Here is a 13,749-nt window from a genome sequence, read left to right as displayed (position 1 = left end):
AAAACGTTTTGGAGACCCCTGTTCTAGTGTATACTTGGCTTTTGTTTTGGTTATTCTATCCTATTAACATAAAATATATATATATTTTTTTTATAGAATAATTGCTAATCCCAAGGATGTCATCACAGCTCAGTTTGATGAGCCTGGTGGCAGTAAGGACTTTTGCAGCCAATCCTGCCTCTCTACTTTTGAGATCAAGAGGAAAGCTTCTGTCACCATCCATACCAATAGCATTTCCACAAAGTGCAGTGTTTGTCTAAAAAATGCTGTTGTAAGTAGCTACATGGTTAATATTTATCTGTCCAATTCCCATGTTCCCTAATTTGTGTTTTTAACTTATTTGTTCCTTTTTTTTATTTTTATAGATTCGGCATGAGGTAAATTACCAAAATGTGGTGCATAAGCTCTGCAGTGACGCTTGCTTTTCTAAATTTCGCTCTGCCAATAACCTTACGATGAACTGTTGTGAGAACTGTGGAGGATACTGTTACAGCGGTTCTGGCCAGTGCCATTTGCTGAACATTGATGGTCAGTGCAAGAAATTCTGCAGTTCAACTTGCGTTACTGCTTTCAAACAGGTATGATTCATAGTTACATAGTCATTACATCTTCAAATTAATTGCCAATTATCAGAACTGCAATGTAAATCTGGAACTAATTTTAGATTGCATGGCCATATATGCTGCTTTTAATAACTCGGTCATATCACTGTGGGAAAATGTGTGCAACCAATAAATTGTTATAATGTTGAAAGCTAGATCAAATTTAGTGTGTGAAAATGTTTGCTGCTTCTGGTGCCAGAATAAATGTTTAACAGTGTATAATGTACAAAATATATTGAAGTGCATCTAAAAACAAAAACAAGTTGTTTTTTTTAGTTTTGAATAGAGTGGAGAGGAATTGGAACACCTTGTTCTCTCTGTGCCCCTATTTGGGAGATTCACCACCCTTCACCCTTTCGTCCTGTTTTTACTGTTTCCCCCCGAAAGTGAAACGAAATGTATGGTATTTTGTTGAGAGTGAGAACTGAGGGTGAATAAATAATATTGGGCATACTAACATGATGCCATGTTGAAAAATGGCTCTGAGCTTATTTGCAAATCAGACTGTGGAACACCAGAAAAGATTTTACACACACCCCTTGACATTTTGTCATTTTGTAACCAAAAACGTAAATTGATTTTATGTGATAGACCAACACTGTGGCACGTAATTGTGAAGTGGAAGGAAGACGATAAATGGTTTTCAACATTTTTTACAAATATGTGAAAAGTGTGGCATGCCTTTGTATTCAGCCCCCCGGACGTCGATACTTTGTAGAATCACCTTTCACTGCAATTACAGCTGCAAGTCTTTTTGGGGATGTCTCTACCAGCTTTGCACATCTAGAGTAACATTTTTGACCATTCTTCTTTTCAAAATGGCTTAAGCGCTGTCAGATTGGATGGAGAGTGTCTGTGAACAGAAGTTTTCAAGTCTTGCCACAGATTCTCAATTGGATTTAGGTCTGGACTTTGGTCCATTCGAACACATGAATATGCTTTGATCTAAACCATTCCATTGTAGCTTTGCCTGTATGTTTAGGGTAGTTGTCCTGCTTGAAGGAGAGCTTCTGCCCCAGTCTTAAAGGGATTGTAAAGGTTCGTCTTTTATCTTCTAAATAGGTTCCTTTAAGCTAGTGCATTGTTGGTTCACTAACCTTTTCCTTCGATTTCCCTTCTAAATGTTTTTTTTCTTTGTTTGAATTTCTCACTTCCTGTTTCTCCTCAGTAAGCTTTCCACCATCATCCGAGCGGTGGAAAGTCATTTAGAACAACTTACTGAACACCTTACTGAGGAGGAACAGGAAGTGAAAAATTCAGACAAAGAAAACAAAGAAAAAAAATATTTAGAAGGGAAATCAAAGGAAAAGGTTAGTGAACCAACAATGCACTAGCTTTAAAGGAACCTATTTAGAAAATAAAAAACAAACTTTTACAACCCCTTTAAGTCTTTTGCAGACTCGAACAGGTTTTCTTCTAAAGCCTGGTACACACGATCAGATTTTCTGCGGACAAAGCGTAAGACTTTTGTCCGAAGGGCATTGGCCCAGAAACTTGTATTGCATACAAACTGCAAAGAATTGTCGGCCAACAAACACAAAACTACGTGTTTTTTCAGCTCTAGTGCTCATTTGGACAACTTCTGCTAATGTTTTGTTTTGGTTTAGCATTGCTACTGAGCATGCAGGGTATTATTCGAAGGACTTGTGTACACGCGATCGGATAATCGACAACACACATTTGTTGGAGGACAATTTTAAAGCATGCTATCCCACTTTTATTGGCAGAAAATCCAACAACAATTGTCTGATAGAGCATACAAACAGTCAGATTTTCCGACAACAGCCTGCCATCACACAATTCCCATCAGATAATCTGATCGTGTGGTGGGCAGATGTATTTGGCTCCATCCATCTGCCCACCAACTCTTGACCAGCTTCCCTGTCCCTGCTGAAGAAAGGTTGTATTCAGGGTTGTGTGCAGTGTTCGTTTTCTGCCACACATAGCATTTTGCTTTTAGGCTAAATTAAATTTTGGTTTTGACCAGAGCACCTTCTTCCACATGTTTGCTGTGTCCCCCACATGGCTTCTTGCAAATTTGACTTCTTTCAACAAGGGCTTTCAAGGGCATAACTAATAGTTGTCCTGTCGACAGATTCTCCCACCTGAGCTGTGGATCTCCAGAGTTACATAGTTGGGTTGAAAAAAGACACAAGTCCATCCAGTTCAACCACAAAAAAATAAAAAAAATTAAAACGCAGTACAATCCCATACACCCAACTCCATACCCACAGTTGATCCAGAGGAAGGCAAAAAAAAACAGCAGAGCATGATCCAATTTGCTACAGCAGGGGAAAAAATTCCTTCCTGATCCCCCGAGAGGCAATCGGATTTACCCTGGATCAACTTTACCTACAAATCTTAGTACTCAGTTATGTTATGTACATTTAGGAAAGTATCCAGGCCTTTCTTAAAGCAATCTACTGAGCTGGCCAGAACCACCTCTGGAGGGAGTCTGTTCCACATTTTCACAGCTCTTACTGTGAAGAAACCTTTCCGTATTTGGAGATGAAATACAGTTACCCTGGACCTCTTTGCTGCTTCTCTGAATGCTCTCCCTGCCCTGCCTGTCAGTTTAGGTAGACAGCCATGTCCTGGCAGGTTTGCAGTTGTGCTATACTCTTTCCATTTTCGGATGATAGATTGAACAATGCTCCGTGAGATGTTCAAAGTTTAGGATTTTTTTTTTTTATAATCTAAACCTGCTTTAAAGTGGATGTAAACCCACTCTCATGCTTTCTAAACTGGAGTCGTGATGTCAGTAGACTCCCCCGCCCACCTCTACACTCCCCTTAAACTGAATTCTGCTATGATCACTAACATCCAGAAAAGTAACCACATGACTTCAGAAAAGGAGTGGGGATGGGAATTAAAAAATAATGCCCGTCTCCAGGCTAGTGCATGAGCTATGTAAATAACCTGTCACTCACAGCAAGGGGGCGGAACGGACTAAGGTTTTTCTCTGTAAATCCGTTTTATTTCACTGAACAATAAGAGGATTGCTCAGAGCTGGATTAATTTATGTGTGGCAAGACTGGGCACAGATGATGGGAAATATTATACTGTACATTGTGACAGCAAAGAATTTTTTTTTTTTTTTTTTTTTTTCGGGTTTACATCCACTTTAAACTTCTCCACAACTAAGGTTCTCTAACAAACCTCTAAACGCGCTTTACAGAACAGCTGTATTTATACTGAGATTAAATTACACAGGTGGACTCTATGTACCAATTAGGTGACTTCTGAAGGCAATTGGTTCAACTATATTTTAGTTACTACCCTTAGAGTAGTAGGGGGCTGAATACATATGCACGTTGGACTTTTCACATACAGTATTTGAAAAAAAACTAAATGTTTAAAACATTAATTTTCCTTCCACTTCACAATTATGTACCACTTTGTGTTGGTCTAGAACATAAAATCCCTATATATATATATATATATATATATATATATATATATATATATATATATATATATATATATATATATATATATATAAAAAACAGTGGGGCAAAAAAGTATTTAGTCAGCCACCGATTGTGCAAGTTCTCCCACTTAAAAAGATGAGAGGCCTGTAATTGTCATCATAGGTATACCTCAACTATGAAGGCCAAAATGTGGAAACAAATCCAGACAATCACATTGTCTGATTTGGAAAGAATTTATTTGCAAATTATGGTGGAAAATAAGTATTTGGTCTCCTCTACAAACAAGCAAGATTTCTCTCTCACAGACCTGTAACTTCTTCTTTAAGAGGCTCCTCTGTCCTCCACTCATTACCTGTATTAATGGCACCTGTTTGAACTTTTTATCCGTATAAAAGACACCTGTCCACAACCTCAAACAGTCACACTCCAAACTCCACTATGGTGAAGACCAAAGAGCTGTCGAAGGACACCAGAAACAAGACTGTAGCCCTGCACCAGGCTGGGAAGACTGAATCTGCAATAGGCAAGCAGCTTGGTGTGAAGAAATCAACTGTGGGAGCAATAATTAGAAAATGGTAGACATACAAGACCACTGATAATCTCCCTCGATCTGGGGCTTCATGCAAGATCTCACCCGGTGGGATCAAAATGATCACAAGAACGGTGAGCAAAAATCCCAGAACCACACGGGGGGGCCTAGTGAATGACCTGCAGAGAGCTGAGACCAACGTAACAAAGGCTACCATCAGTAACACACTACGCCGCCAGGGACTCAGATCCTGCAGTGCCAGACGTGTCCCCCTGCTTAAGCCAGTACATGTCCGGGCCCATCTGAGGTTTGCTAGAGAGCATTTGGATGATTCAGAAGAGGATTTGGAGAATGTTATATGGTCACATGAAACCAAAGTAGAACTGTTTGGTAGAAACACAGCTCGTTTTGTTTGGAGGAGAGAGAATGCCGAGTTGCAACCAAAGAACACCATACCTACTGTGAAGCATTGGGGTGGCAACATCATGCTTTTGGGCTATTTCTCTGCAAAGGGAACAGGACAACTAATCCATGTACATGAAAGAATGAATGGGGCCATGTATCGTGAGATTTTGAGTGCAAACCTCCTCCCATTAGCAAGGGCATTGGAGATGAAATGTGGCTGGGTCTTTCAGCATGACAATGATCCCAAACACACTGCCCGGGCAACGAAGGAGTGGCTTCGTAAGAAGCATTTCAAGGTCCTTGAGTGGCCTAGCCAGTCTCCAGATCTCAACCCCATAGAAAACCTTTGGAAGGAGTTGAAAGTCCGTGTTGCCCAGCGACAGCCCCAAAACATCACTGCTCTAGAGGAGATCTGCATGGAGGAATGGGCCAACATACCAGCAACAGTGTGTGACAACCTTGTGAAGACTTACAGAAAACGTTTGACCTCTGTCATTGCCAACAAAGGATATATAACAAAGTATTGAGATGAACTTTTGATATTGACCAAATACTTATTTTCCACCACAATTTGCAAATAAATTCTTTCCAAATCAGACAATGTGATTGTCTGGATTTTTTTTCACATTTTGTCTCTTATAGTTGAGGTATACCTATGATGACAATTACAGGCCTCTCATCTTTTTAAGTGGGAGAACTTGCACAATTGGTGGCTGACTAAATACTTTTTTGCCCCACTGTATAGTGGGTTAAAACATACTTTTTAACCCTAGTCACAAGAAAAAAACAATATTTAAAGTCAATATGAAATATTGCATATTTCTATGCTGTATTTGATCTAGTCAGTAGATGGAGCTTTGTCCTTTTTTAAGTGTTCAGCTATTTCATCTTTCAGATGTACTGAAAGAAGCCTTGATTACTGATCTCCAATTAGTCGTCATAGCTGTCGCTCATCTCTTAGGCTGCATTCACAGCTGAACGCGCGGCGTATGTTACCGCGACAAATTGCGGCGTTTTGTCCCGCGATTTGCCGCGACAAAACGCAGCATTTTTTAAACCTAACGTACGCCGGAGGGGTGATCAACCTTGTCGGCTATGCCAAAAGCCACCTGAAAAAAAGGTCCGGGACTTGTTTTGAGCTTTAGGCATTCGGCGTGGAGATGTGAACCATCTCCATAGCCGACAATGTTAAATCACCCCTCCAGCGTATTGCAGGCTGCAGTAGTGTCGCGCTACAGGCGACAATACGCCTAGGTGTGAATGGAGCCTAAAAGCGGAAGTAAACCCATCGTTTTTATAGTTTCAAAAAGCAGTTACATTTCCGGCATGCCAGGATTGCTAACTGTCACATTGGTTGTGCTCTCAACCAAACTGTCAAACCATCCAATGGCTGGTGTCATAACTGATCACATGTGCAGCATCATGGCAGTTGAAGATTAAACATAGGCCAAGATGGCAGCTTCCTTGCCTGAAAATGATAGGTGGGTTTACTTACACTTTAAGCTGAAAGCTTTGTTTGCCATGCTGCCTCTAAACCAGGGATATGCAATTAGCGGACCTCCAGATGTTGCAGAACTACAATTCCCATGAGGCATAGCAAGACTCTGACAGCCACAAGCATGAACCCAGAGGCAGAGGCATGATGGGACTTGTAGTTTTGCAACAGCTGGAGGTCCGCTAATTGCATATCCCTGCTCTAAACCCTTAGTGCTTTGGGAAACCATTGTCATGTTTGTGTTAGTTCATACCCATGCATACATATGCACATTAAAACACAAAGTTTACCCTTTCCCGCTTTCACCTCCTGTTCCTTTAAGAGTTTCTGAATACTAGGCTTTCGGGTCATGTGACCACTGTGATTGCCTGTCGCAGTGGTTACATGATCAGAAATCTCCATATTGCAAGGGTGCCCGCTCACAGCACAGGAAAGCCTTTAGATAAGTCCACATATATGCAGCCTCTCAGGCATTAAAGCCCACCTGCCGAGCAGCTGCATATATGTACCACGTCGTCAGGAAGAGGTGAAAATACATTTGCATCATTGTTTATGATTAGCTTACATAGTCCATGTATCTAACCAGTTGTACATTTGTGTTTTTTATTTTAATTCATATATATTATGTATTTTTTTTTTTACAGAAATCTGCTAAAATCACTCCATGTGCTCTGTGCAAAACCTTACGTTCCTCGGCAGAAATGATTGAGAACACCAACAGCATGGGTCGCACTGAGCTGTACTGTTCTGTTAACTGTTTGTCCGCCTACAGGGTCCAAAGCGTGACTTCATCAGGTATTGGGAGTTCATTTTTGTTACTCTAAATCTGATTGTAAGTTCTCAGGTGCTTAGACTTAAAGCTCAGTTACACGTCTTACAAAATGTATATGAATATTTGCAATGATTTAGCCGCTGATGTCTTTTGTAACATGCTTGTCCGCCTCTGTACAGTGAGCCCACTGTACAAATTTGGCAATGCTTGAATCGAACTTAACTCCCACTCATGCGTGGGAATGACACCATTCCTGCCCGGGCCAATTAAAGTGGCTGGTGATTGAGACCCGGAAGCCTACTGCCTGCAGTTGTCAGCGGCCTGACAGGGAGATCCGGGACATCGCATCTCTGGAGCTGAGGGGAGTATAGTTCCGCTTTTAAGCTTCACTTCTCTCTGTGGCAGTCCCAGTAGTTAAAGGATCACTAAAGGAATTTTTTTTTAGCTAAATAGCTTCCTTTACCTTACTGCAGTCCTGGTTTCATGTCCTCATTGCTCGTTTTTGCTCTGATGTTACTGTAATACTGCTCTGTTCTGGACACTTCCTGGTTGTCTGGCTCCTTATGAAAAAAGTAATGGGAGAGTTTAGTTTCGTTTTCCTAGCCATGACTCTCTATGGCACTGTCCAGCACAGAGGCATAAAATAACATGCAAAGACTAAACTAGTTTCAGTTTCACTTTTGCATCTAGGAGGTACATTATATGATAGATTTTTATCTATTTTTAATCGTTTTTAAAAGGAATCAGTTAACTAATATGTCTCTCTATACCCTGTAAACAGTCATTTTAGCAAATAAAATGTTTTCCTTTAGTGATCCTTTAAGCTGTTAATCATTGTTTTTCAGAGACACTTGTGTTCTACTTTCCAGAATCTGTTACTACCCAGATGTAATAACTTGTAAAGTACTTCTTACATTACATAGCAGCCTCTGTTTTCTATTGGTTGTGCAGTTAAATTATCCTCTCTTGTTCATTATGAGACACAGGAAGTCTTTCACTTTTAGGTTATACTGCCACCTACCATTAAAGTATACCAGGAGTCCTTGCTGTGACCAAAGAAGCGGTTTTGGCTCTGACCTGGGAGGAACTTTTCATTCCAGTCTTGATCTCCATATATTGTCCTCTGTAGTGAAGGTGAACGCTGGATGTGGCTCCCATGTTTTCCTAGTTAAACCTTATGTTGATCATGTTTGTTTGTGGGCTACCCTGACAGCAGTACAGAGCACTCTGCATTTAGCTCTAGGCCTGTCCCCCCCCCCCCCCCCCTAACGCCACACGGTCTAGAGATAGAGGGGGCTTTCTTGCAATAGCCTTTACTTCATATTGACCCAGGTGACTATGCCTTGCTGACTTGGTTGAAGCTTCTGCCTGCTGCCCCATGGATTTTGATCTCGGCAGTCGGGCATCTTTGAGTCCCTACTACTTTGAATGCTCAAGTTTAGGAAGGATGTTCAGAAGGGATTTACCTGGGATGTTCCACCGTGGGGACATTCTAGCTTCTTGCAGATTTCCAGGGCTTGGTTTGGTCTTCGGCTCTGTCAGGTCAATTTTTTCATGATATTTTTGGTGAAGGGATTATACCTCTATCTCTTGTCTACCCCATGCCTAATTCTTGTTTGGGACTCCCCGTGTACCTTGTTCTGTTTTGGTCATTGTTGGATTAATACCTGGTTTGTTATGAGCTCACCTGAACCACCCACTCACCATTGGGTAATCCAATCCTATTTTTCTTATTTTTTCCCCCAAAAAATTCTGGTAATCTTTGCTTTGGTAAAGTAAATGCCTCTGATAGTCTTTACAGTCATGGACTGCTTGTTTCCTATTTGTCCCATTTGGCAATCGGGGAACTGGGGATTTCAACTTTCACTGACTTACGATGATGTTGACCTCCTCTCTCCCAAAATCTGTTCTTTAAACCCTCCGCCTAATCCTAATTCTCTGGCAGGAGCTTTTCTCCTTATTGCATACAGGTCCAGCTGTGAGTTCTTCTCGCAGTATTAACTTTTTTTTTCTGCCCCTTTGATACAGGTCCACTCCCTTGTGTTTGTGTCCATGCTCATGGTACAACCTGGTGGTAGGGAGGCTTATCCTCTCCTGTCCTACAGTTTTTTTATTTTGTCAGTGTCCAATCTTTTTGCATGTGGCTGTATAACCCAACAGGATGACTTCCTGTGTCCCTCAATAGACTCTAAAAATAAAGATTTAATGGTGGGTACAAAATCCTACTATTGTACCTGGGGGTGAAGGTGGCTGCATATAAAGCTTTAAATGTTTTTTTTACTTTTACGTTCACATTGTAAAATGTATATGTCTTTCACAGGTGTACAAATTCAGTGTAATAGCTGCAAAACTATGGCCATACCACAGTATCATTTGGCAATGTCTGATGGGAGCATTCGAAATTTCTGCAGTTATAACTGTGTAGTTTCATTTCAAGTGAGTCTTGTCTTGACTAAGTTTAACTGCCTTTACGTTAGTATTTTCTTTGGTAAAGATATTTATGTCTTTTTTTTTTTTTTTTTTACACTTCACTAGATGGTGTTGAATATTGCATACATTTTGTTTCCTGATGTCTTATATTGGTGTAAATAAAACATGGTTATTTTTTCACCTGGAGCATGATTTTTTCCTCTTTGTCTTACTCAATCCAACAGAACCTCTTTAGCAAATCCCCTGGGGTTAATTCTTCAGTGGTCCCTCTTACCCAAGGCCAAGTGATCATGAACGCCAATGCAAGTACAGTGACACAAGCTGGAAGCAGTACACAATCTGTGGTGTCTGCCACGTCAACCACCTCTACTTCAACAGTTAGCAGCAGCAGCAGCAGCAATTCGGCTGCTGCTGGACTTCAGAGGTTAGCTGCACAGTCACAGACACAGACACAACAGCAGAACAACCTTTCTCGCCTTTCAGTGAAGTTAAGGTGTCAGCATTGCAGTCGACTGTTTGCCACCAAGCCAGAACTCTTGGACTATAAGGTATAAAACCTAGTGTTATATGTTGGATATGTAAAGATAGTGGTGATTGTCACTTAAAGATAGAATATGAATATATATATATATATATATATATATATATATATATATATATATATATATACACATATACACCCAGCTGTTGTTCATGTACCTAAATAATGTATACACAATATAGACACTTCAAAATGTAAAATATCTGAATACGGACAATTCTGAAAGGTTTGGCTTGCTCTGAGATTATATTAAGATTTGTCACTTGTACAGTTTGTATCTGTGGGGAAATGAGCATCTTACACAGGGAAGAAATCTCTTAGCTCACTGTGCCATAAACCAGTAAATAAGTATTCCTGAATTGATATTAAACAGAGAAAGATTTAAGTTCTCTGTGAAACTAATAAATACATTTAGACAAAGGAGCATATTTAGTAAAAGCAGGCGAGTCTAGGCATGTTTGCTTGCCTAGATTTGCAGACAGTTCAGGGTTGCCAACTTTCAGTAAATTTACAAACCGTTTGTAAAATCCATAATTGTTGCATTTGTCCATGAATGTCAGTTACAGACATGCAGCCTACATGTCCGCAATGGACATTCCAAGGACAAATGCAAAAAGTACGGATTTTACAAACTGTTCGCAAATTTACTGAAAGTTGGCAACCCTGAGACAGTTTGATGATCATCATGTAGATTCATATTCGTTGTATTGCAAATCTCGTCTTAGTTATGATTTGACTCCACCGGTTTCTGCTAATGCATGGAAAGAAGACAAATAAGTATTTTTGCAAAAATGCAAAGCGTGTGCCCACTTTCCTATTGAAAATGGAAATCCCCTTTTAAGTTTACTGGTTGTATTTGATGAAGTGTCCAAAGCATGTAGTAGTGTTGGACCGCCTTCACACTGCCATTTAGCCTCATACACCAAATTCTTGTGGCTGGAATGACTTGTGGCTGAAATAGCAGCAGCCGCTTAACCAGTGCAAAATATTGACAGGCTGACAGCGGCCAGTACTGTTCACATGTAGCCACACACCAAGTGGTTAACTGTGGTTAGGTACAGATATTTGAGCCTATGTAAATATTATATTCGGCTTTCACTACAGGTAAACACTTGGTGTGTGGCTACATGTGAACAGCGACATGCCTCTGCATGTGTCAACACTCTACAGGCTGAGCGACTGCTGTAATTCGCATGCACCTGTCATTCCAACTGCAAGAATCTGCTGATTCTTGATGCTGAAATCCGATGTATGTGAATGAGGCTTTGCAGTTGATTGATCCACACTAAACCAAAAAATACAAGTTTGTTTTGAAATGCACTGATTTTAATACATCTTTCATCTTAGGGTAAAATGTATCAGTTTTGCGGTAAAGCCTGCTGTGATGAATACAAAAAAATTAACATGATTACGGCAATATGTGAATACTGCAAAATAGAGAAGACTATTAAGGAATTGGTGCGCTTCTCAGGAGTTGAAAAGGTTTTCTGCAGTGAAGGTTTGCTATTTGTATTATGTTTCTTTCATTAGGAGTCTAAATTGTTTGTGTTTTACTAACCACGTTCAACCCTTAGGCTGTATATAATACGGCCTTGGGTTCAAGTGGTTATACCAGGATCATGGCTGCAGCTTGGTCCTGATATCAACATTTTCAGCCAGCAACTTGCTTTAATGTAAAATTGATCGAGCAGTTCTACACCCGCCTGATCACTTTTACAGGGTGCACATTGTATTTGTCCATTTTTTTTCTTCTTTAAAATTTGCCTTTAATAAATGTCCATGCAAATATTGTGCACTGAAATTGAAGAAACCACCGTTGTATTCTCCAGGGCCTCTGCTTTCAGAAAATATATAATGTTTGGTGATTCTAAGTAATTTCTTGCAAAAGCTGATTTAACATGTACAGCGGGTAAAGTAAGTACCGTATTAAACATGTCACTATTTTTATTATATATATATATATATATATATATATATATATATATATATATATATATATATATAGTTTTTTTTTTTTGTGCAACATTTAGCAACTGTGAACCAAACATATCCCTGTCGTCGTCGTCGCCCCCCCCCCCCCCCCCTCGTTCTCCTAGTTGGGGGGGGGGGGGGGTTATATACCTTCATGTAGCCCTGTCCAGTTCTTCTTTTTAACCCTAAAGTCCTAACCCATTCGTTCAACCACCTTCCAGAACATCCATTCATCCTTCCCTTCCACCCTCTATCCTGTCGGGTCACCTACTTCACTTGAATTCTAAACTACGCTATTTGTTATATTAAGTGTTAACCTCTGGAAACCCTGGTGGGAAGCAAGAGGGATTATCATATTTCTTTAATGCCCCTTGCTGTACATATACTTTATTTCTCTTTGCGAATTGTCGTGTTTGTTATTTATCCATTCACTACTGGATGGCGGTAGTGCCGACTGCCATCTTTGCGCAATCCGCTTCCTGGCCTGAAAAAGGCATCTCAAAACCGTGGTCTGGGTGTTTCCTAGGTTACCCATCCCCTCTACTAATCCCAGTAGACAATACTTTGCCTCCAACTCTGTAGAGGTTCCAAACACCCGGTCGATGATTCCCATTACCTCCCTCCAGTAGCGAAATAACTTCGGGCATCTCCAGAACATGTGGATCCAAGTCCACATCTATGTCCCCACACCTAAGACAACTTGCGTCCGGCCGAACTGGAAAAGTTTACGTGGAGTGCGATATGTTCTATATATTAAAAACGTATCTATCATCCCCTGGGAGGGGGCAAGTGATGCCATTTGGGGCAAGTTCTAGGATTCTGTTCCACTGAGTTTCAAATATATTTCCCACGTCTTGTACCCACTTTTCCTTATACTTGGAGCCTCTGCCCTCCCCCCCCCCCCCCCCCCCCCTCCGTCCCCTGTTTATATGTGGGTATGTCTTTGAATTAAGTCCTTTCTCAGATTGTGATTTGATTATCTTTTGGAGCACCGGTATCGTGCTCCATTCCAGGGTTGCACCTCTAAACTGCACCTCTAATGCGTGCTTGACCTGTAGGTACCTGAAGAAAGATTTGTTTGGTACTGCATATTGCAACCAGCCGCTGATATTGGTAGACTTTCCCATACTTCCCCCCCCCCCCCCCCCTTAACTTATACAGCAATTTGATTAAATTATCTTCTATGTACTGTTGCGGGTCTCTAGAGATAATTATACCCAAATATTTAGATTTGTTCGCTACTTGCACCTGGGCTACCTCTCTAGGCAAGAGCCCGTCCAAGGGATCTACTGGCAAGAGGCACAGACTTTTCCCAGTTTATCTTAAAGGAGTTGTAAGGGAAATTGTTTTTTTGCCTAAAATTAATGTCTGCAAGGTAGACAGACAGAATAGTGTAATGATTCTGTTAAAAAACGAGTAAATACCTATTAAATTCCTTCATTTATATCACCTCCGGCATTCTAGTTTCTGTTCTCTCATTCACTGCCTGGTTTGCATTGTTCGTTCATGTAAGAACTACATTTCCCAGTATGAATTGCGGCACGCCCAGTAATTTACACCTCCTTGAGGTCTC

At 40.6% G+C, this 13,749-nt stretch overlaps 1 protein-coding gene across 3 annotated transcripts in view; it reads left to right on the top strand.

Annotated features, from left to right (window-relative positions):
• Nucleotides 1-13,749, top strand: part of ZMYM4 (zinc finger MYM-type containing 4) — a 142,862-nt gene that overhangs the window by 50,705 nt on the left and 78,408 nt on the right. For all 3 annotated transcript variants that reach the window (XM_040337306.1, XM_040337305.1, XM_040337307.1), the window contains exons 7-12: nucleotides 97-271; nucleotides 366-578; nucleotides 7,107-7,257; nucleotides 9,555-9,670; nucleotides 9,889-10,212; nucleotides 11,553-11,703. In XM_040337306.1, the coding sequence (XP_040193240.1) occupies nucleotides 97-271; nucleotides 366-578; nucleotides 7,107-7,257; nucleotides 9,555-9,670; nucleotides 9,889-10,212; nucleotides 11,553-11,703 (1,130 nt within the window). The remainder of the gene's footprint in view (nucleotides 1-96; nucleotides 272-365; nucleotides 579-7,106; nucleotides 7,258-9,554; nucleotides 9,671-9,888; nucleotides 10,213-11,552; nucleotides 11,704-13,749) is intronic.

This window comes from Rana temporaria, chromosome 2 (assembly GCF_905171775.1).
Source record: "Rana temporaria chromosome 2, aRanTem1.1, whole genome shotgun sequence".
Taxonomy (NCBI): Eukaryota; Metazoa; Chordata; class Amphibia; order Anura; family Ranidae; genus Rana; species Rana temporaria.
This window is presented reverse-complemented; position numbering and strand designations above follow the sequence as displayed.